At 39.1% G+C, this 24,668-nt stretch overlaps 2 protein-coding genes across 3 annotated transcripts in view; one reads left to right on the top strand and one right to left on the bottom strand.

Moving 5' to 3' along the window:
- Kpna5 (karyopherin subunit alpha 5) overlaps nucleotides 1-1,801 on the bottom strand; it is a 46,957-nt gene extending 45,156 nt beyond the window's left edge. The window contains exon 1 of the mRNA XM_075945772.1: nucleotides 1,717-1,801. The gene's annotated coding sequence lies outside the window, so the exon portion shown is untranslated. The remainder of the gene's footprint in view (nucleotides 1-1,716) is intronic.
- On the top strand, nucleotides 1,733-22,066 carry Zup1 (zinc finger containing ubiquitin peptidase 1). Of its 2 annotated transcripts, none has more exons than XM_075945753.1 (10): nucleotides 1,733-1,785; nucleotides 3,444-4,014; nucleotides 5,058-5,168; nucleotides 8,855-8,976; nucleotides 11,861-12,029; nucleotides 14,694-14,882; nucleotides 15,044-15,209; nucleotides 16,913-17,064; nucleotides 17,487-17,707; nucleotides 21,834-22,066. In XM_075945753.1, exons 2-10 carry the CDS (start codon nucleotides 3,459-3,461, stop codon nucleotides 21,879-21,881), a joined length of 1,734 nt encoding a protein of 577 aa, XP_075801868.1. In that variant the 5' UTR covers nucleotides 1,733-1,785; nucleotides 3,444-3,458; the 3' UTR covers nucleotides 21,882-22,066. The 2 variants fall into 2 exon arrangements, with proteins under 2 accessions (XP_075801868.1, XP_075801859.1); XM_075945744.1 differs by lacking the exon at nucleotides 1,733-1,785 and adding an exon at nucleotides 1,921-2,129 and having other exon boundaries at nucleotides 3,420-4,014.
- The last annotated feature ends 2,602 nt before the right edge of the window (nucleotides 22,067-24,668 follow it).

Raw genomic sequence — 24,668 nt, 5'->3', positions numbered from 1 at the left:
TTATTCAGTCCTTCAAATTCTTTCCCAGAAGTTTTCCATTTACTGAATATTTTTTATTCCTCTAGGGAGTTGACTTGTTGTTGTTGTTGATCTCTCAGCTAATTGGTGACTACTCAACTCTGCTCATTTTCTGACTTTCAATGTCCTGTAAGAATACCATTTGCTTTTATAATCACTCCTTGACCCCCTTGAGTAGATTCAGAGAAGCAAGAAATACATTTTGCTTCATGAACCACATTTACCCCATCATTTAAAAATACTATACTTACCAGATTATGACTCCCCCACACACATTTAAATACGTTAGAGCTTCCTCAGAGCTCCTAAGTGAGCTGATCCTGCAGCTCTAAGCTGACTTTGTAATCCAGTGGTTCTCAACCTTCCTAAATGCTGAGACCCCGACTCTTTAATACGGTTCTTAATATCATGGAGACCCCCAACCATAACATTATTTTAGTTGCTACTTTGTAACTCTAATTTTGCTACTGTTATGAATCGTTATGTTAATAATTGTGTTTTCCAAAGGTCATAGGCCACCCCGTGAAAGGGTCCTTTGACCCTTGCCCCCACCCCATGAATTGAGACCTACAAGTTGAGAATCACTGTTGTAATCACTCTTCGCCTAGCTTTGGCATATTATGGTTTAGTAAGGAAAAGTTCCTCAGTCTTAGGCTTCTTTCTTGTTAAACTTTGTTCATTAGAATGTCCACCTCGTTAAACAGAACTTACCCTAACATCAGTAACTCTGTAAGTCGGCTTTCTAACATTAAAACTAATACTGTCGTCCTAAAAGGAGACTTTCTTACATCTTACACTTATCTTTATGAGTGTGATGTTAAGTTGGGAGTGTCACCCCAGTCCCTGGCTTCCATCCTAGCCCCCTGGGCAGGGAGTTGCGTTGGTCTGGACTACAAATCCCAGCATGCCAGGTCCTGACCCCTCCTCAGGGGAGGGTCAGGACCACTCCCACAGGGTATTTAAGTGGACGTCCAGCGGAGGAACATGGCTTTGCATGTGCTCCACTGTTTAATGTCTCTTATGTCATGCTCTCGGCACCCGAGAGTGCTGTATTGAATAAAACATGGGCAGTTTGATTCGTTTTTATTCGACCTGATTGGATTTCTGTGCGGGGGCCAACGGCTTGGCTCATTTCCTAACAATGAGAAGACTTTCTGACAACATTTGTACCTCTGCAATTCAGTTTTATTTTCTTTGTAACATTTATGGTATTCGTTTCATTTCTTTTACTTGTCTCTGCCTCACCAGAATGTCCTGTGTCTTGTGTATTTTAGTTCGCAGGCTGCCTCCAAGTACAAAGAACACTTCTAGTGGGAACACTGGGGAGATTGTAACTGCAGGGGACAGGCAACTTTGGAACCTGACGAAGGAACCTGCTTTAACTAACCTGCAGAGTATAATTTAGAGCTTGACACTAGGCAGTGTAAATAGAAACACGTGTTTGCCTTAACATCTCTCTCTCTCTCTCTCTCTCTCTCTCTCTCTCTCTCTCTCTCTCTCTCTCTCTCTCTCTCTCACACACACACACACACACACACACACACACACACACACACACACACACACACACACACACTCACAGATGGTTTTCAAAGATCTCAGAACCTAGTTTTTCTTTTAGCAAATCTAACGTGGAAACTGCGGCGGGAGAGTGGGAGGGACCGGGAATGCTCTAGCAAACGCAGCTGGAAAACTCACCCCGGGTCCCAGAATGCATCACACTCCGCCGCATCTGGAGAGGGGCATGCTGGGATCTCTCCTCCGGCGGTGAGGAAGGGCTGTAGTGGCTGCGGTACTGCGGAGGGCTCTCGGAGGCCAGAGCTCTCTTTCGGTTCGCTGTGGGGCAGAGTCTCGGGTGGCCTGACCCACGGCGCTAGGGCGGGCTGTGCGGGGAGCGGCGCCGGACGCTGGCGGCTCCCGCGGTGGGGAGGGGCGGCGGCGCAGCCGCAGACCCCGTCTCCTGGCCGGCTCTGGGTAGCCGCAGGGCCGGTGCCCGGAGCCAGGTCGGACGTTAGCCCGGTGGGACGTTGGCGCAGAACTCCGTCAGATTCGGGCCTTGCCGCCTGCGCCACCGCGCACCCAGGCTCCCCTTGGCCTGTCTCACTTCCACTGTATCCTTTATCTGAAATGAAACTGAGTGTTCAGAGAACTAACTTCCTTCTAGAATCAGAAACTTACTTTCCTTGTCTGAAAAAGAAGAAAATGTAGAGACATTTTGCAAAGCTGAGTTTACATGAAGGGGATAATTGCCCTCGGTTTTTATTTTTAGGTGGGTTAGGCAGCTGGTGGTGTGATTGCTTGAAAAGGGTTGTTTTTGTTTGTTCTTTTTTTTTTTTAAAATCAGCTTCCTATAAGTAATCAGCTTGCTATTAGCCCATCAAATCTAAAGTCTCTGAACTCGTTTGATACTGAACTTCAGAGGAATGAGCTGTTAGCTAATGTAACGAAACCAGCGTCTATAACCCAGTTTTCTGGGCTTCCTGGATTCCAGGAGTGAGTGCTGTTTTCCTACAGCCTCTCAGCTTTTACCTTTGGGCTCTGCAGTGTGTGTTCATTTTCTGGCTAGAGTGACCTGTCTGATCCAGGGTTTCCATGTATGTAAAAACGATTCAGTTTGACATTTGTAAAGCCCGGAAGTGTTAATACTAAGGTACATTTACCCTTCTCATTAATACATGCAAGTAAATATACATGTAGACTGCACTTTTCCTTTAACCTTATCTTGCATGAACACCTAATTAAATATACTTTTTTTCTGTCTCTTGAATCAGACACTTTGAATTTTTGTTTTGTGTGATGAAGTCTCGCTAGGCAGCTTTGACTGGTTTGAAACTGTGTAGACCAGGCTCGCCTCCAATTCATGGCGATCAACCTGCCTCAGCCTTAGGAGTGCTGAGATGGCAGACATCACCATGCCTTAGTGAAATGTTTGATTCATAAATTTATTATTTTTATTTTATTATTACCTTTGATATGTTGAAATTCAGGCACACGTTGAATATCCTTTATCTAAAATATTTAGAAATACAATGCTAAACACAAAATTTCTGTATGTGTCATGTACCTCTTGTATTTCCATGTATACTTATACATGTATATTTATATTTTCAGTGTGCCTGTTTTTGACTGTCATCCATCCCATGAGATCAGGCATAGATCCACTGTGGAATCATGTCATAGCTCAGAAGTTTTGCATTTTGGAACATTTGGACTTTGGAGTTTTGGAGAAGAGATGCTTAACCTGTAGTGAAGTTTTGATTGAGGCTTAGAATTAAGTATATGAATTTAAGGAATGATAGGTATACTGAATATTTTTTGCCAAAGCTAATACACCTCTAAATACTCCAAGAGTGACCAAGTAATTTTATGAAATGTCCTTTTTCTCTAACTCTTGCTTTCAGAATTGTGATTTTGCTTATTTCTAGGCACATGTCCCCACCATGCTTTCCTGTGACATCTGTGGTGAGACAGTAGCCTCAGAACTAGATATGAAGGCTCACCTAATTGTTCACATGGAAAACGAAGTTACATGTCCGTTTTGCAAGTTGTCAGGTGTAAATTATGATGAAATGTGTTTTCATATTGAAACTGCTCATTTTGAGCAGAATACACCAGAAAAAAACTTTGGGAAACTAAATGCAATGCAGTATGAAAATCCAGACAGCCAGAATACCACCCTACAGAGGACAATGGAAGTTCATTCAAGTATTCATTCAGCTTGTGCATCTAATTTTCCAAAAAATTCAGCCCAAAGCGTTCCTAAAGATGGGACTTTAAAACATGAAGCTTTTCATACAGAGAGGGTAACGGAATCTAGACAGTACCTGAGAAGCCCAGAAAAGCAGTCTGGATTGTCTCCAGTACCAGGACCAATTTACGAGACAACTTACAGTCCTCCTGACTGTCCCTTTTGTGGAAAAATAGAGGGGTGTAGTCAAGATATGGAGACGCACGTGAAAACAAAACACGCCAGTCTTTTAGAAACTCCATTAGAAGGTAAAGTGTTTAATTCAGTTAAATTGCTATGAAAACAATAGTCTTGGTTTAATCAATGCTATCAAGCTGACTTGGTAACTGCTACAAATGGGCTTTTAAGATTCAATTTCTGACATCTTATTCAGTTGCTTTGAAAATATATTCTCAATAGAATCTGTGACTTAAGCTGTTTTCCACCACTGTGTCTTAACCTTTTAATTTTTGCAAGATTTACATTTCATTTGTGTTTGCTTTCCATATATTTCCCACAGTGGTATTTTTACTTTTAGATAAAAAGGTATTCATTTATATTCTTGTTTCCCATATTTTAAATTCATTTGAATTATGTATATGTTGTATGTATATGTAGTGTATATATTTGAGAGTTTGGAAAATAAAAATATATTGATTCATAATACTTTTTAAGTTATTACATCTGTATGAGTCAGTTTTGGTCTTCCAGGTCCTATTTTCTTAACTATTCCTTATTATTGTGCTAATTTAATAATTATTATTTTGTAACATGTCAATAATATCAGAGAGGACTGTTTTTGACCTTTTCATTATTTCCTTAGGCCTTCTCATTTTATTTTTAAGATTTTTATTGTTGATGTGTGTGTGTGTGTCTGTGTACAGGTGCCATGGATTCCAGAAGAGGGAACTAGGGTTATAAATGGCTGAGAGTCCCCTAATGTGAACAGTAGCTTTTAAATCCAACTGTAAAGGACTTTCATTTTCACAACAAGGTTAGAAAGTAGTAGAAAGTCTTTGATGTGCCTTGTTTGTTTGTTTATTGAGGCTGGGTCTCACTGTATAGCCATGGCTAGCCTGGAAATTGATGTGTGGACCAGGCAGGCTTTAACTTACAGAAATCTGATTGCCTCTAGCTTCTTAGTGCCATGATTAAAAGTGTGCACCACTATGCCTGGTGACATGTTTAATGCTAACTAGGAAAACATTTTACTCATATGATGAAGTTGCCAGATTGCACATAGTTCTTGGCATGGAGTGAAAAGTTTAAACATTCTGCAAATTGAACAAGCGTTTCTGCATCTCTACCACAGACTGTCATCAACCACTCTACGACTGTCCCATGTGCGGGCTCGTCTGTACAAATTACCATATTCTCCAGGAACATGTGGATTTGCATTTAGAAGAAAGCAGCTTTCAAGAAGGTATGTTTGTGTCTAAAAGTATTTTAATTTCTACTTCCTAGAATACATGTTTCTTTTAGGTTACTGATATAATGAAAAAAGTCATACTGTTTAAAAGTGAATCTACTCTTTAAATAGTCCTCATGGAGGTGCACTGCTTTCCTGAAAGTTACTTCACAGAAAAGTTTTACAGGATGAACTGTGGAGACACCATTCAAACCAGATTTTGGCATCCTTGAGCTTTGCTTGGCATGGAGAACGTACATCATTTAAGATAATGCTTTGTAAAGTGTTTGCCATTTTAAGGTTTTTATTGGCAAAGTAAGGCCATTCTTTCATTGGTTTGAAGTAATAAAGTTAGCATTTAGCTAGCAAAAATTTTGAACTAAGAAGCTGCCAATTTAAAAAGCTAGGTGAATTTATGTGAATCTCACAACTGTTGTGTGACAAACTTTCCCTGAGAAGACACAGCACACATGTCTACTTACCCCAGAGAGCCTATGATACCAAAATCCTGATACCACCAAAGTTCACCAAAATTCAGTTTGATGAGTCATTGAGTTTTATTGGGGTTACTTACAGGAGTATGGGTAAGGAGTTACAAGAGCAGAAATGGGTCAAAACCAGCTGCACCACCCACCCTGTCACGTGGGATGCTTACAAAATCTGGGAAACCCGGAGGACACTGCCTAGCCTGCAGGCAGCTCACCAGGTTGGAGGGTGCCATTTCCTAGAGATTCAGCTGGTCTAAATCCCTCCGAGGCAGCCCAGCTAGTTTCTGCCTATGTGGATACCATGCCATAATGTTGGATGTCATCCTCAGGAACGCCATATCTCTCTTTTAAGATGGGGTCTCTTACTGTCATGGAGTCCATGAGTTATTCTAGATCCCAGGAATGCTCCTATCTCCACTTCCCTCATGCAGGAATTACAAACATACCTACAAGATTCACATGGTTCAGTGGAATGAACTCAGGTCCTTGTATTTGTAAGGCAAGCACTTCACTGGCAGAGCTATCTCCCTGGTCCTGTTGTCTGTCACTTTAAACAATAACTTTAAATACTTTTTAGGGAGCTTTGGAAGTGGAAGGATCTTGTATGAGTTTCCAGGATTTACAGAAAAGTAAAGTGGCCTCTAAGAGAAGTAAACTGTATTCTACTCAATCTTAGTATTTGAGGATATATAGATAACATAATAAAGTGGGAGATTTAGTGTTCAGTGGTTTACTACCAATACCAATACCAGTGATCTCTATGCATCACATGCCTGCTTTATCCCTCACCACAAGAGAAAAATTACTAGAGCATTGATGGCAGATTATTCCTCTTCAGTGGTTCTCTGCTGCCTGCTCCAGTTGGTATGTTTTTGCCTTTGTTTAGGGTTCCTGTTTCTGTAATAGAACACCACAACCAAAAGCAGTTTGCAGATAAAAGGGTTTATTTTATCTTACATTTCTAGGTAACAATCACCACTGAGGGAAGTCAGGGCAGGAACCTGTAGGTAGGAGCTGATGCAGAGACCATGAAGGTGTGCTGCTGACTGGCTTGATCCCTCCTGGCTGGGTCAACCTGGGTTCTTCCAGGACCATCAGCCCAGGAGTGGCAACACCCACAAGAGCTGGGTATTCCAACATCAATCACTAAGAAAATGAACTACAAACTTGCCTACAGGTCAATCTTTTTGATTTTTTGAGACAGGGTCTCCCCGTGTAGCTCTGTAAGTCACTTTTGTAGATCAGGCTAGAACTCATAGAGCTCCACCTGCATCTGTCTCCCAAATGCTGGGTGGGATTAAAAGCATGCAGCACCATACCCGGTCTACAGGTCAATCTAGTTTTGTTTTGTTTTTTGTTTCTTTTTCAAGACAGGGTTTCTCTGTGTAGCTTTGTGCCTGTCCTAAAACTAGCTCTTGTAGACCAGGCTGACCTCGAATTCACAGAGATCTACCTGCTTCTGCCTCTCTAATGCTGGGATTAAAGGCATGCGCCACCCACCTGGTTTATAGGTCAATCTTATGGAGGCATTTTCTCAGTTGATAGTCCCTCTTGCCAAATGGCTCTAGCTTGCTAGCTTGCATCAAGTTAACATAAAACTAGCCACCCAGCTATCTTTTTTTTTTTTGAGTACTATTGTAAGGAAATGCTGTGAAAAGGTGAGCCTTTGAAAGCTGAATGTCTGCTAATTCTTCCTTTATGGGTAGGCTTTGTATTGGCGCGTGTATTCTATTAACCAAGGCAGATAATCTCAGGATATGTTCAAAATCAGTTGTGAATTACATCACCAAGAATATAATGGAGCCTCAAATAGGAAGAGTAGCAATAGCTGGGAGGTTTGGAAGAAAAAAATGTTCAGTTTCGGAATTAAATAATCAGGTTTGTGGATTGTAATGTCTCTGGATTGAGGAATACCTTGAAGACTGTTAAACTATTCTGTGTGTTTCTCTGCGGATGTTTCTAAGGGAAATGTGTATGTGGGCAAACTGAATAGTGAAGATTTGTATTCAGTGTGGGGAGGTAGCATCCAGTTTAGTTGGATTCTAGATGGACCAAGACAGTTGTAGAAGGGGCAGACTCACTTTGGCTCTTCCTTCTGGATTGGGTCTTGTTTTTCCTGCTGCTGCTCTTTGCTTTTCTACTCTAGATAGAGTGTTTGACCTTTGGACTCTGGAACTCTTTTTTTTTTCAATTTATTTATTTATTAAGGATTTATGCCTCCTCCCTGCCACCGCCTCCCATTTCCCTCCCCCTCCCCCAATCAAGTCTCCCTCCCTCGTCAGCCTGAAGAGCAATCAGGGTTCCCTGCCCTGTGGGAAGTCCAAGGACCACCCACCTCCATCCAGGTCTAGTAAGGTGAGCATCCAAACTGCCTAGGCTCCCACAAAGCCAGTACGTGCAGCTGGCCTGGGTCTGAAAAAGCATGGGATAAAACCGGACTTGCTGAACATAGCGGACAATGAGGACTACTGAGAACTCAAGAACAATGGCAATGGTTTTTTGTCTGGAACTCTTCTTAGCATCCCTATCAGAAACCTGAAGCTTTTGACCTCAGATTGGGATTTTATCCTTTCTAAACTGGTGCTGGCATTTCCAGCTTCTTGGTCTGACTCTCACTTCTAGTCTCTGTTTCCCTGACTATCAGGAACTTTTCCCCCTGTGTTATTATGTGACCTAAACCCCTCATGACTCATGATATTTAATGATGTTCTCTTTGTCTCTTTATCTCTGTTTCTCTGTCTCTCTCATTCTGACTGTATGTGTGCCTGTCTCAGTGTGCCTATGTGTGGTGTTTCTGTCTTGCCCTTAGTCCTATTTCACTGGAAAACCCTGAAAAATAAAGAACTCTAAGAAACAAGATACTATACAGAAGCCACTAATAAAAGAATCTTCAGTTTCTCTGGGAAAGAGGAAGCAAGTCATTATGCCATAAAATTATCTTGCTTGGGTAAAACTAACTGTAGTGAAATACTTGGAGCTAGTGAGTGTATAGTTTGTATTTTTTATTACTTTCTTTTTTTATAGTTCTTTCAAAAGTGAATCTCCATTAGTTGTATTCAGAGCCATCAATAAAAAGTGTCACTTAACCTTTCGATTTTTTTTTCTCAGTCGATAATACTTCATAAACTGTCAGGAAGGTGACATCAGTTAGTCAATGAGAAGTGCTTGTTGCAGCCTGAGCACTTAGTGAATGTCGCTTGTACTCTCTGATAGGTATGGACAGAGTCCAGTGTTCTGGTGATCGAGAATTAGCTCAACAGCTTCAACAAGAAGAAGACAGGAAGAGGAAATCTGAAGAATCAAGACAAGAAAGGGAAGAGTTCCAGAAGTTGCAGGTACAAAAATTAATAACAGTTTTATTGAGTAGAGTTCTTATTTCCCAAATATATTTTAGAGATGTTAACTTATGTCTGAAGATATGACTCCACCATTAAAAGCTCACAGCCAAAAAGATTTCTACCTAGCCTGTCCATGTTATGTTAAAAAATATTTTCATCTGTGTCCTCTATAGTTTGTTGGGATGGGGGACACAGTTCTCCAAAGCTGGAGAGATGTGTTAGGAGTGCTTGCTGCTCCAGCAGAGGGCTTGAATTCATTTCCCAGCCCCGAAGTCAGGCAGCTTATACCTGCTTATAATTCCAGCTCCAGGTGATCTGTTCCCTCTTCTCCCTTCACAGTCACAAGCGCCCTCCCCCAATAAATAAAGAAAAGGAAGAAAGGAAGAAAATGTAGCCATTCTTGACTGTATATGTGGCGCATGCCTTTAGTCCCAGCATTAGGGAGACAGAGGAAGGTGAATAAATCTCTTGAGTTTGAGGTCAACCTGGGAACCATCTCAAAAAACCCCAAAATAAAACAAAACAGTGTAGCCATCTGTTCAGATACTAGAATAATCATTTCAGATAAAATATGTGAAAAAATTTACAGAAAACAAACAGAATTTTGTTTTCATTTTTCTTTCTCTCGTGTGTTTAAATGAAGAATCAAAATAAAGTGTTTTGTTCCATGTTAGATAGCTATCAGGTAGAAAAGTGTGCACATAAAACTATGCAAGTGATGGGCAGATTGTGACACTATACTTTTGAAACCTCCAAGTGTACTCCAAATGAGACACTTCTTTGACAAAGCCATGCCTGCTCCAAGAAGACTGTACCTCATCATCCTTCTCAAATGGTTCCACTAACTGGGGACCAAGTCTTTAAACATAGAGCCCATAGGAACCATTCTTACTCAGACTACCACAATAATTACTGCTGCTTTAAAATATAAAAATTATCTGTGGGTGTGAGGGTGTACACATGTCCTGGCGGGCCTGTGGAAGTAGGAAAATTTCTGAAAGTTGGCTCTCTCCTTCCAACATGTGGGTCTCAGGGTTTGAAGTCAGGTAACCAGATTTCAGAAGCAAATAACTATCACACTGTGCAGCTGCTTTCATACCTGCTTTGTTTATAACCTTAACACTTTACCACATTTAACACATTTTCAGCTTTCTGGTCTACCTTTACTCTACTGTAAACCTGCATAAGGGTTATAGCCTGTAATCGTGATGCAGTCTGAATGTTATCTTGAGATTTCCTTACCAATCTTCTACTTCTTCAGCTTCTGAAGTTCTTAGGACACAAGCAGAATGAAGCCAGATTCTTGCCAGAATGAATCCCGAATGACTTCTAGCCCAGTTTACCTCTGAAACCTCCTGAATCAGCCCTCCACTCTTCACATGGTCCTAGCATTCTGGTCTCCCTACTCTATCAGAATGGCCTCTTAAGCCCTGCTTACAGTATTCTAGGGCCTTTTGAGCCTGGAGTTCCAAACTCTTCCACAGTCCTCCTCATAAACAGGTTTCAACGGCATAAGAACTCTCCGGACAGGTTGACTACAGTAGAAGCCCACTCCTTAGTAAGCTTTTTTAGACCTTAGTTGTTGCTTTGATCGAATAAGTATCAAGAAGCACTTTATGGAAGGAGGGTTTATGTATAGCGTGAGGAAGAATGCTGGTCACATTGCATTTACAGCCAGAAGCAGGGACAGATGAGCTACTTTATCCTTTCTATTCAGTCTGTGAGTAGCTATGGGATGCGCCATTTTTAGGGTGGGTTTCCATCTCTATTAGCTCAATCTAGACAACCCACAGACATACCCTTAAATGTTCCTGTGGTAAATTTAAGTCACCTCAACCCTAATAAGATTAACCATGACAAAGATGTAACTTTGTAAGTTGTTTAGATCTCAGGAAGTTTATCCATAAGGCGTTTTATACATTTGAATGTCTCAGTACAGTTTGCAAAAACACAGCTCACTTACTCTGTAGCATGATTGATTGATTTGAAGACAAAGTGGGACTTTGTGGATGAGTGTTGGGACAGAATCGCAAATTCCCATTACAAACTGTATCTTGAGAATTCTGCCTTTAGCAGAAAGATAGTTCTTTCATTCCAATACTAGAAGGAAAGCAACTAATTATTTCCTAGAGCTGCAGAAACTTACAGAGAAATATCTAGTTATTAAATTACCTTCATCTGGTGATGGATGGAGATAGAGACAGAAACCCACACTGGAGCACTGGACTGAGCTCCCAAGGTCCCAATGAGGAGCAGAAGGAGGGAGAACATGAGCAAAGAAGTCGGGACCACGAGGGGTGCACCCACCCACTGAGACAGTGGAGCTGATCTACTGGGAGCTCACCAAGGCCAGCTGGACTGTGACTGAAAAAGCATGGGTTGAAACTGGACTCTCTGAACATGGCGAACTATGAGGGCTGATGAGAAGCCAAGGACAATGACACGGGGTTTTGATCCTACTTAATGTGATGGCTTTGTGGGAGCCTAGCCAGTTTGGATGTTCACCTTCCTAGATATGGACGGAGGGGGGAGGACCTAGGACTTACCACAGGGCAGGGAACCCTGACTGCTCTTTGGACTGGAGAGGGAGGGGGAGAGGAGTGGGAGGAGGGGGAGAAGGATGGGAGGAGGGGGAGGAAAATGGGAGGCTGGGAGGAGGTGGAAACTTGTTTTTTTTTCTTTTTCTCAATAAAAAAATAAATAAATAAATTATGGATATATGGTTTAATTATTATGAAAATCTTAACATTTACTTGTATGAAAAATCCATTAGCCAGACTATGTTAATATACATTCCCCACCCAAAAAAAATAAGTTGAAAGTTTCCATTTGCTTGAAGAACAGGGATATAAAAATAAGTTATTTGTTTTGTGTTTATTAGCGGCAGTATGGTTTAGATAATTCTGGTGGATACAGACAACAGCAGCTACGGTACATGGAGATGGAAGTAAACAGGGGAAGAATGCATCCCTCTGAATTTCACAGCAGAAAAGCAGACATGATGGAATCAATAGCTATTGGTATTGATGATGGAAAAACGAAAACTTCCGGTGAGTGCTTGAAAATACAAGTTGCAGTTTACTATTGTATGTGCTACTGGAGTAATAAATTTAATGTTGCATACGTCACTGGGGTAATATAGTCGTTTGAATTTGCTGGATTTTTTTGTCAACAGTTAATGTAGTTTGAGGTGAGATTGTATTTCACATATTTTTTCCAAATATTTAAAACTAAACTCCTATTTTTATAGTAAATAATTTATTTAAAATAATTTAGTTTCTCTTGTATTAACTCACAGCAATGGGAAATGAACCTTTAGGTTTTTTTAAACATTTTATTAGCGTATGTTAATGTTTATTTGGCTTTGGTTCAGGGTTACTTGTAAGAACATAAATGAAGGGTCAGAAAAAAGATATGTGTTTCACCACTTCCCCACCCTAGTAACCATTATCTTCCTATAGATCTGAGGGAGGTGAGGGCCTCACGTTCTCCTATCCTGTAATGGTTTAATGTCTATAAATCATCAGAGATGGGTGTGTCCTTGCGACCACCCCTCTCCTCTCTGACAGAGTTTTGGTGTAACATGATCGGCCAAGCCTGCTTGTTGTTGTTTTTTGCCCTGCCTGGTACCCCACAACTGTTTAGCCCCAAAGAAAATCACACATAGATCTCTATAAGTTATAAAGCTGATTGGCCCATTAGCTCTAGCTTCTCACTGGCTAACTCTCACATTTTGATTAATCCATTTTTCATATCTATGTTGGCCATGTGGCTCAGTACCTTTTTTCTGTGGGGCAGCTCACATCGTGCTGCTTCAGTGGTCTGGGCAGGAGTGGGAGGAATCAATTTTCTCCTTCCCAGAATTCTCCTGTTCTCATTGTATCATTTCTACTTCTTGTCTGGTTTTCCCACTTCTACTTCCTGCCTGGCCAATCAGCGTTTATTTAAAACATGATTGACAGAATACAGACAATTTTCCTGCACCATTTTGGTAACCTGAGTACTGTTCAGATAGTCTTTGCTACTTAGGTTGAAAGCCAGAAACCCTTCGGTGCCACCTCTTCCTTAATGTTTCCTGCGCCTTGGAGGGGTTAATGTAGATATACCACTTAGGATTGAATATCAAATAGTCATTATTCTCACTAAGTTCTTTGACCAGTTAATGACACCCACTACCAAACATTAACCTATGGATGTAAATATAAACATTTAGAAGGCAATTTGATAGGCATAACATGTCAATTTGGCAAACTATAATAGCTTTCCCACTAAGGCGGATTCTTTAATATGGTTGTATGATATCATTGCTAAGACAAAGTTTGCCAGGAAATGAGGTATTTCTGTCTTACATCTAGTAAGCATGCCAGAGTATACATATATATGTATATATATACATAATATACATATTTTATATATATATATATAATTTTATTCTTATAGGTTTTCCCCCTTTTCATTTTTAAAGTACTGTCCTAAACCTTGATTCCATCTGAGTCCTTTATCTTTCTGTTGCTAGAGTGTCTGTTTCATACCACTTCATCATTTTTTCTCTCCATGAGTAAACTTACTATTCAGTCACAAGTCATTTTTGTTGTTCTTTTTCTTGAATGTAAGTCTTATTTAGGTATTATTGTTTTAAATTTATATCAAGTTTTTCTTCATGATAATGGGCACAGCTGCAGCTATTGGTAAAATGATTATTTTGAATTATTTTTTTTTTAATTTGTCTCCCTAAAAACATTTCCATGTATTTCATTCAAATAAAATACATATAATGACTTTTCTTTTTCATACCCCATGCTGTGAGAAAACACGAACTACATAAAAGGCACCACTGCCCATTGTCATCCGAGTTTTTAAAGAAGACAGAATTTTTTATATAATGTTCTGCTGTGACATAATGTGACTAGATAATAAGTAGGGGTCATGAAGAAAATAAATGTTCTGATTGTTTTTGTAGAGTCAGAAAAAAGTTACTTGAAGGTGATCTTTGGTTCTTCCAGGATTTTTAGAATTTTAAGAAGAAGAAGAATTTTCAAAAGGAAGAATCACATGTAAACTTGTCTAAATATCTTGCCTAACCAAATTCTAGACATTAGTCTACGGTCATGTTTCTAGAAATATTGTCATATTTATCTTTCTTTGCTTAGCACTTAATATCCTGTTATGTATACAAAGTATAGTACTGAAGTTAAATTATAAGCTCAGCAGTAGAATATTTGATTGTTAGGTCAAGAAGAATAAAAAGTGAAGGTCAGATGCAGGACACTGGCTTAAGCTTTATATACTGCAGATTAGTACTAATGCCGTAGACTAGCAGGAGACATACACTTTCAGGTGGAAGCAGACTGATGAAGACTGAGCAAGCTCTAGTGGTGAGTGTAACAAATGGGAAGACAAGATGAGCATTTGTTCTATAAGGTGGGTACTCTTGTGTTCCAGGCTTTGCAGTTGAAGAGCTTAAGGATGCAGTCACCTTCAGGTCATTGCAGGGAGAACTATTTTAGTGTTAGAAAACGTAGGTTTATTTTCATGTTAGAAAACTTGGGTTGTGGGGCAGTGAGAGCATGAGCTAAGGTCGTAGTGTGAGATGATAAATTAAAAGTAGACTTGGTAGGTGTTTTCTGTGGAGCTTAAAGCTGATGTTAGACATGAACAGCCGTGTAATGGAGATAATGAATCTTCTTCAGTATTCCAAATCTCTTCTATTCTAGGAATTATTGAAGCCCTCCATAGATATTATCAGAACACTGCCACAGATGTGAGGTGTGTGTGGCTCTCTACAGTGGTGGACCACTTTCATTCATCCTTTGGGGACAAAGGTTGGGGTTGTGGTTATAGAAATTTCCAGATGCTACTTTCATCATTACTACAAAACGATGTGTATGGTGACTGCTTGAAAGGTATGTAAAGTACTGTTATCCTCTAAGTTTATACACACAGAGGGTCTTGCCAAGAAATGTCTTAGAAATTGGGTTTTACTAGAATACATGTTACTATGGGGTATAATTGTTCAGCATATTAGTACCTGACCTTGTGACTTGTTTTGCTTACACGATTCCAGGTATGTCCATTCCTTGTATTCCAAAAATTCAGTCCATGATTGAAGATGCATGGAAGGAAGGTTTTGATCCTCAGGGAGCCTGTCAACTTAATAACAAATTACAGGGAACAAAGGCCTGGATTGGAGCTTGTGAGATTTACACACTTCTGACCTCACTGAGAGTAAAGTATGTACCTGCAAACTCCAGTTAACATTATTTTTTTTCCAGTTAACATTATTGCATTCAATTGCAAATTACCGACATTAAATTTAGTCAGACTAAAGTTCACTGCCTTAGTTATTTTTTCCATGCTGTAGTAAAATGTGCTAGCCAAAGTAACTTAAGTGAGGAAGGTTTATTTTGGCTTACGTTTCAAAGGATACAGCCCACTGTGGTGGGGAAGCAGAAGGTGCAGAAAGTAGACTGGCTGTCATATTGCATCAGCATTCAAGAAGCATAGTATCAGTAGGAAATGGGAACCTGCTATAAAGTTCCGGACCTGCCTCCAGTGATCTCCTTCCTCCAGCAAGCCTCCACCCCCTAGAGTTTTCACAGCCTTCTCAAATAGCTCTTCCTGCTGAGGATCAAGTCTAATGTGAGCCTACAAGGGACAGTGCACATTCAGAGTATGGCAGAAACCATTGACAGTTTTTTTTATCTTTTTGAGATTTTATTGCTATGAGAGACAAGGATGCATTGTTTGTGCTGGAATTTAAAATAATCAAGCTATTAAATGCTTTTGGTTATGCTTTATAGTACATTTTTTTTGGTGTGTGGCATAGAAGTGGACCTAGTTCAACAATCTGATTTATTCAAGATTACTTAAAGGAAACGTGCCACCATAGTCTGGGCCAGACAGGAGACACTGGGTGGAGAGGGGAGAACTCACATATTTTTATGCTGTTCACCAATATTGTCTGTAACAGGAACTAAAAAAAAAAAAATCAAATATACTCTGAATATTTTTATATTTACTTATTTATTTTTGGAGTAAAGTATTTAGAATGCTTTTGATGTAAAAATGACTACTACTGAGGATTAAAATCAGAATTCAGATTTTTTTCTTTTAAATAAAGACACAATAACTTGATTGAAGTTTTTAATTATTTCTGTGTTTACACTTAACGCTGAGTAGAAAAACCTCTGTAAGAAGTTGTTTTCTTTAAAAACAAAAACCATGAAAGTTATTATTTTACTGGTTTTGCGTTATGTGTATATGTGCATGTTTGTGTTTATGTGAACATGAGTGTGGTGCCTTTGAACCCTGTAGTGCTGGAGTTAACAGGCGACTGTGACCAAATGTGGGTCTTCCGCAAGAGTAGTGTGTGCTTTCAACCACTGAGCTATTTCTTTAAGTCTCTATATTTTTGTTATTATGCATGTGTTGGAGAGTGCCTGTGGAGGTCAGAAATCTAATGTGTGGAGTTGGTCTCCCCATCTTCCTTGATGTGGGTCCCAGGGATTCAACTCAGGTCATCAGGCTTTCAAAACAAACATCCTTACCCATGGAGCTATTTCTCCAGCCTCTAGCTGGCAAGTTTCTAGCTGACCATCAGGGATAGGGACATTAGAATAAAAGTGATTGTGTCCCATGTTATAGCACATGGGTTTTAAAAGTCCAGCATGCTTCTTATTTGCTGTGCAGGGAATATGTTAGGAAATCATTGTAATCTTTAGCTCATTCATGAGCTATGAGTGGTGATTTGAGTTATTATTTTCCCCATAAAATGATAGTTTTTCTAAATGGTTAAAATTTATATTTACTTTTTTCTTCATAGGGAAGTCATCAATACATAAAATTGTTCTGGATCAAGATTTTTTTTTGGAAATTACATTTATGCAAAAATTTGTAAAATATCTCTAAACTATTTTCTTTGTCAATTGTTTAGGTGCCGCATTATTGATTTTCACAAGTCAACTGGTCCATCGGGTACACACCCTCGCTTATTTGAATGGATATTGAACTATTATTCTTCAGCTAGAGAAGGGAATCCAAAGGTTGTGTGTACATCTAAACCTCCTGTCTATCTCCAGCACCAGGGTTAGTAGATCACACACACAACTATCATTTTTAAGAGAGCAGATTGACTATTGCTTAAGGAAGGTCAAGATTGCACTAGTAGAGGTGACAGGGTGGAGGGTGGTGCTGTTATGACTGGTTGTCAGAGCTATTTGTCATTCTGGTACATTCTTGGGTGACACAGCATTTTGGGGCCTTTGCACTTCTTGTGGTCCTTTTCTGGTTCACTGCTCTCATTATCCATCCCTTTCCTTCTTACAGTCTTTACTCATTTGTCACTATGTTAAGCCTTTCTAGACTGTACTTATTTAAAACAGCAAGTCTGTGTGTGTATATGTGCGTGTGTTCTAAACACACAAAAACCCACACAGAGACTGTGGATGTATATATAGTAATAACTGTACAGATGTGAGATATTAAACTGATATTTATACTTTGACTAGGTCATAGTCGAACAATTGTTGGCATTGAAGAGAAGAAAAACCGGACATTATGTTTACTAATATTTGATCCTGGATGTTCTTCCCGAGAAATGCAGAGATTGTTAAAGCAAGACATAGAGCCTGGTAGTCTCAGGCAGCTGCGGAAATCTGTGGGGAATCTTAAACATAAGCAGTACCAGATAGTAGCAGTTGAGGGCGTTCTTTCACCAGAGGAGAAAGTTGTAAGTATCTCAGTATCAGATGAAGTCACTTAAAAGTTTTAGTTAAAATCAACATTCTCTCTCTATATCTCCTCACAGCTCTTTTCTATTTCATGAAATGGCAAATACATTGGTCTTTGATGTCACTGGATTTCTGGAATGGCCATTTTTAAATTTAGATAGTACCTAAATGTCTTTCAGTTGCTTAATTCATTTTCATAAAATATTTAAGTTTGTTGTTTTACCTTTTGATGTCAGGTAAGTAATCAGTAACAATAATGTGGTTATGAAAACAATCTGTAACCTAACTCAGGTGGTCTTACTGTTTATCACACTAGATTCAGGAGCTATATCTTATCCTTTGGCCTTCTGAGTATACTCAGTTCAAGAACAACTCTTGCCTTTATCATTTATAGTTAAGTAATGAGCTCCAAATTACTGAAAAACTTTTAGACATTAGAAAACCTCCACTGAGGTTGTAAGCTGCAGTGGCGTCATAGCACACTAAGCCTAGATAATGCATGAGATCCCAGAATCTTAAGATTTTATTTTTTATTTTTAATTGCATGTGTTTGTATGTGTCTAAGTGTGGTATTGTGTATAGAGTAAAACTCTCATGGAAGCCAGAAGAGGGCATAGATGCCATGGAGCTTCAGTAGCAGACGGTTGTGAGCTGCTAGATGTGGGTCCTGGGAAATTCATTTGGGCCTCCTGCAAGAGCACTATGTCCTCCTAACCATCGAGCACATCTGCAGCCCTGGTGTGGGAATTCTATGAGAAAACTAAAAAGAGTACTTATTGAGAACTTCATATTTGTTTCCCTCTAAAGACGAGACAGAATACTCGAGAGGGACTTGGGAAAGAACAGGTTCAAGGGAAAGGAGTCAGATTTAAAACAGAAGCTGGCTAATCTCAGCTTCTTAACTGGAGATAGAAAGACAAGGATTGTTTGCTGGGTTACTCAATTTAAGTATGCTTTAAAAGATTTCTTTTCAATGTCTTTAATCCCCAATTACAAACTTATTTTTAATCCTATTACTAGTTTGGCCAGATAAATGTAGAGTTCATTTTAATTCTTATTATGGGTTCTGATGCTTGCTTTCAGTGCATAGTAACTTTGGAGAGTATAGTAGTAATCAGGTGTTGTCTGGGCTCCAGGTGAACAACATTTTAAGTGGCTTTTATGTTTCCAGTTTTAGAAAGTGAGTCATTGTTGCTGCTAGAATACTAAACATGTCTTTTCTGTGCTTTACTTTTGACTTTACTTTTTTTGGGATTGCAGAGTTTGTTAGATCATAGCTGTGCCTTTAAGAATTACAGCTACTAAGGACTTTACATGTATCACTGTATAGAACATCACTGTAGGGTAAATGGATATTGTTTCTGTGTTTCAAATGAGAACGCTTATAGTGAGTAGTGAAGTCAGATCTGCAGTGTAGAAGTTTATCCAGCACTTGGTCTTGTGTAGCCTCTTGGAAAAAGCTTCTTGTTAAGAAGTTTTACTAAATCATTTTTCTTTTTAATATTTCATACATGTATAAGGATGTGTTCTGATTATTCTCACTACCTTCACCTTTTCTGCTCTCCCCCACACCCTTATCAACTCACTCTTAGTTCTGATTTTTTTTTTCCCAAAAGAAAAAGAAAATTGAGACAGGTCTTCTTCACAGTGTATCTGTGGCTGACCTGGGACTCATTATATAGACCAGACTGGCCTCAGAAATCACAGAGGTCAGCCTGCCTTTGCTTCCCAAAGCTGAGATTACAGGTGTGCACCACCATGTACTGCCCTATTAAAGCTATTAAATTTTGTTTATTTTTATGTAAATTTGTGTGTGTGTGTGTGTGTGTGTGTATTCATAAGTTGTTTCTCTCCTTTTACCATATGAGTCCCAGGGCTTAAATTCAGTTCATTGGGTTTGGCAGGAACTGTCTTTTCCAACTGAGCTGTTCCACTGGCTTCGTTGTTATATTTTGATAATAATTTACCTATTATTCACAAACAAAGTTTGCCATTTAAAACTTCTTTTATTTTTGAAACTGTCTAATGATGCTATAAGATATTTTTGCTGTGAATATATTTTGAGTAACTGTTTATTCAAGACCTGTCTAGATAATTAAGGTCTTGTTAGTTGAAAGAATAAATACCATCTAATTAAGGTTAGTTAAAATAATAATTAGTTATGTATATAACAGATATTAGTCATATCCTCATTAAAAAGAAAAGGAAAACTGTAAAAAAGGTCTTATTATATTTGTGTGTGTGTGTGCCTGTGTGCAAACCACATAAGTGTTACACCAGAACATGGTGTCTTCTATATCTAGAGTTGTGGGTGGTCATGAGCCACCCAATATGGCTTTTGGGAACTGAGCTTACATCTTTTGTAAGAACCACATCACCAAACACTGAACTGTTTTTCTAGAAACCTATTTTCACTTAAAAAAAATTTTTTTTCAACCCTTGAGACAAGGTTTCATGTGGCCCAGGCTGGTCTTGAGTTCACTGTGTAGCCTAGGTTAACTATGAACTCCTCATTTGTAGTAAGAGCTGTGGGCTGCGTTCCTGCCGCCCAGCTCCCATCCACCGGCTAGCTTTACTTGAAATAACAACACGGAAACTGTATTCTTTTAAACACTGCCTGGCCCATTATATCTAGCCTCTTCTTGGCTAACTCTCATATCTTGCTTAACCCATTTCTAATAATCTGTGTCTTACCGGGAAAGATTCAGCATGTCTGACCTGGCAGCTTGCTTCATCACACGTCTGCCCTGAAGAGGAGAGGCATTGCGTCTGCCTCACTTCCTCTTCCTCCCATCATTCTGTTCTGTTTACTCCACCTACCTATGTTCTAACCTATCAGGCCAAGCAGTTTCTTTATTAATTAACCAATGAAAGCAACAGATTGATATGACACTCCCACATCACTCATTCTCTTACCTCAGCATCATGGATTACTGGCATTTGATATTATGCCTGGCTTTTCTTCACATCTTGATAATAGTTGCTAATATACTTCAGTACATTCTTAATTTTTATTTGGTTATTCCAATTTGAATTATCCTAATTTGTTTAGTTTAGCTGAGTTTAATATGCTTTAGTTTGTAAACCAAATTTGGAAGCAGCAAAAACAATGAAATTTTCCTTTATTCTTTTAATATTTTATTAACACTATGAATATTTTTTATATGTATAGAATGTATTTTGACCATGGTTTCCTCCTCTATTCCCCTTAAATTCTCCCAGATCCTTTCCCACCAAGTCCTTATCATGTGCTTTATTTATCTTTTTTCCATAACCCACAGAGTCCAATTTTTTCTCATATATTCCTGGGTATGAGACCAGCCACTGGAGCATGGTCAACTTACCAAGAGACATTTCCTTAAAGAAACTGACTCTCCCTCATCCCCAAGTCAGATACTATAACTCCTCACCTAGGAATGGTACAGCTGGAATACTAACTCATAATAAACAAGGGTTTTGTTGTTGTTGTTGTTGTTGTTTTTGCTTTTGAGACAGGATCCTACTCTACAGTTTTGGCTGTCCTGGAACTCACTATGTAGACCAGTCTAGCCTTGAACTCACAGGGATCTACCTGCTTTTGCCTCCTCAGTGGTGGGATTATTTGCTCATAGCTCTATCATTCTTTTCACTTCTTCTTTGGTCTCCTGTTGTTCCTCAAACCCCCTCCCATCTATATCATTGTGAGTCAGTAGTTTTACATTTGACAGAGTCCATCAGATAATAACATTTTGTTTCACTCTATTTTGCCTTTATCTAGAATTTTCTTCAGGACTTGACTTGTAAAATATGTATTACTAATTTTTTAAGTTTTAGATCATAATTTTCCACTAGGACTTTTCATTGTTATCTTGAAAAAAGTACAGGTTTTATTTTCTACATTGAAATGATGATAAGACAGAGGGTTGATACAACTACTCAGCTGTCAAAAATACTTGCTACCAAGGCTGACAAACTCTAACTTCAGGATCCTCCTGGTATAAAGAAAGCTGACCTCTATAGCATACACAGGCATGCACAGATAAAACAATACATGTAATTTTTTTTTTAAAAAATGATAACATAGTATATGTAATTAATTTCTAGGTTATAATTCATAGCCTGTTTTCTTCTTGATTCTTTTTCAAGGCCAGGAAACAGGCTTCTCAAGTGTTTACAGCGGAGAAGATTCCTTGAATGAAATATTTCGGTGATTTTGTACTTATCGTTTTTACTGATATTGAACTCTCTGATACAGTTGAAGAATTTGATTTCACTGAAGTCCTTGGTATAACATTTAAGTTATAAGTGCATATTAAGTTATACTTCTTATTAATTCATTGTCTGTAATTAGTTGAATAAAATACCTTGTTTGCATTGTTGATTTTGATTTCTTGTCCATGTCTCACAAACTTGTTTTATAGTTCACAAGCTAATGGATTGGGCCATAACTTGTATGAGTTACTTAGTACTTAACATCTATTAATACATTTAATTTTAAAACAATTGTTTAAGGCAAGCAATATTATTAACTCCATGAACCCAGATGCCTGATAAATTAGCATTAGCCCAGGAATATTACAAGATGGATCCCACAGCCAGCTCACTGTATTTTCCACTGTTGTGTCAATCAGGCCTTTATTGTGGTGACAAACACTCAATCCAATTCAAGGAGGAAGATTTCTTTTGCTTCAATATTTCAGTGTTGGGTGGGCTTACTCTGTAGTCTGCTGTGGTGCTATAGCAGATCCACTGACTCACTGTGGCCAAAAAGCAGAGTTGAGGCAGGAAGAGGCCAGGAACAAGCTCTACTCAATGTGATATAGATCTCCAATAGGGATATCAGATAATCCACCAAATAACTGATTCACTGACAAGAACTTCTGGTCCAATAAACTCAATAACTGGATCTGCCAGTGAGTCCAAACTATGAGCACAAATGAGGTGCCTTTGGGGATGGTGATGTTTTTGGGGGGCGGAGCTTCTGTTATTACAAAATGAGTAGCTCCTTAATGTGTAGTGATCACTTAAGCTTGAAAACCAAGGATTCTCTTGTTAAATATTTCCATTAACCCTCCATCTCTACTGAAAGCCTTTGTGGCCTGGCCTGTAGGAGAAATACTAGATTCTGGTCAGACAACTCTCGTATGCGTGTGTACATGAGAATCCTATTATTCTGCTCAATAAACAAAGAATTATTGAAAGACTTAGAAATTCACAGAAACTGTGAGTAACTTAGAAAAATGTCTTAGAACCAAATCAGTTATAGGCTATAGTTTGGTGTCAATTTTTAAAGCAGGAACAATCAAGTTATAATTGTAGGATACTCAAATTTCAGATTACAAACAGAGCACATTTGTTTGGCATAGAACAGAAGTTCCCAAAGGGAATGGATACTGAGCAAATTAAAAACTGTTCATTTAAAAAGCAAAACAAAAACCTGTGTGAAGTTTGTTAACATGAATTTCAGTCATCCAGTCTCCCAATGAGTCTTCCTGTCTTAATTTTTTTCAACATTGAAGCCAAATGCTCTAACCTTTGCATTTGTTTGTGTGACCTAGTTTAATACTCTTTCTTGCTGGTTTGTAAAATTTAGCCTGTAGAAATGCCAGTGAAGTCCTTAGTAAATGTATATTGTTGACAAGGTCATGGTCATATCAAGGGTCAATGCCTCAGCCTCATTGGAATGGCAAAACCTTCCCTTGGTGAAGCTCAGAGGGGCATCAAAGCCTTTCCTAGGGTCTGAGTGTGAATACTGGCAGTGAGTGCAGAACATATCCCCTGTAGCTTTCTCACTGCTCCTCTCTAACACCTGATGTTTATGGTATGAAGACTAATACCCTACAGAGACTTCTATGTCTACTAAGATCAGTCAAACCTGCCTCCTTGTTCAGCTGTATATAATAATCCTGCCTCCTGCTCTGGCTGTATTTATGCAAAAATTCTGGCTCTTTGTTCTAGTGTGTACAATAAAGCCACTGAGATTCAGGGTTGCTGAGGTTTCTTCATCAGAGAGCCCAGTTTTCCTGATTCCAGTTTTTGTGTGTGTGTGTCTGTGTGTTTTTCTTTTTATTGTTTCCTCACCTTTGTCATATCAATTCCTAAAGCCCTGGCACGAGCCTTCCACACTATCCAGCCTCTGCTTGCTTCTGCAGGTTCAACAATCACTCCCCCACCCTGCCCTGACAAGAACCTTTCACTGGAAGTTGCATTTACCCTAAAATCCCTTCCAAAATGCTGTCCCTGCTGCTGGGCACCCTTCTGGTATAGGAAGTCCTTCTGTGTATCTGTTGCTTTTGTTGGTCAATGAATAAAGAGTCTGTTTTGTGGGTTGCAGAGATGGCTCAGAGGTTAAGAGCACAGGCTGCTCCTCCAGAGGTCCTCAGTTCAATTCCCAGCCACCACATGGTGGCTCACAACCATCTGTAATGAGATCTGGCACTCTTCTCTGGCATGTAGGCATATGTGGAGGCATAATAAATAAATTTTAAAAAATAGTTTAAGAAAATCTGTTTTGGTGTTGTGATAGGGCAGAACAGAGGTAGCAGGGAAAATTAAACTGAATTCTGGGAGAATGATGGCAGAGTCAAGTAGATACCATGAAGCCCCAGGACCTTGCCAGGAAGCCACAGCCATGTGGCGATACTTTAAAGATATCTTGTCTTCAAAATTTGCGTCTAAGAATATGTTGCTTTGGAAAAAGTTCTTTTGATTCCACAGAGAATGAGAGCCTTTGGAATCCTTACCAGCTAATGTGTGAACCAAGATCCCTTGAGAGTTTGCCTTGAACACCCCCAAATACTTTGCCCAAAAAAAGCAGGAAGCAGTTTGGTGAGACCTATACCTCAGTTCCCAAATATTGTTTATAAATGTTTGTTTACATTTAAAGTGTATTGTCGGGTTTCTTTTCTGGCCAGTTTCCATGGTTGTTAAGTCCCAAAGAAATCACACATAGGTCTACATTACTTATAAACTGATTGGCCT

Source organism: Microtus pennsylvanicus, chromosome 1 (assembly GCF_037038515.1).
Source record: "Microtus pennsylvanicus isolate mMicPen1 chromosome 1, mMicPen1.hap1, whole genome shotgun sequence".
Classification (NCBI taxonomy): Eukaryota; Metazoa; Chordata; class Mammalia; order Rodentia; family Cricetidae; genus Microtus; species Microtus pennsylvanicus.
Note: the sequence above shows the minus strand (reverse complement) of the source record. Positions and strands in the feature narration are given on the sequence as shown.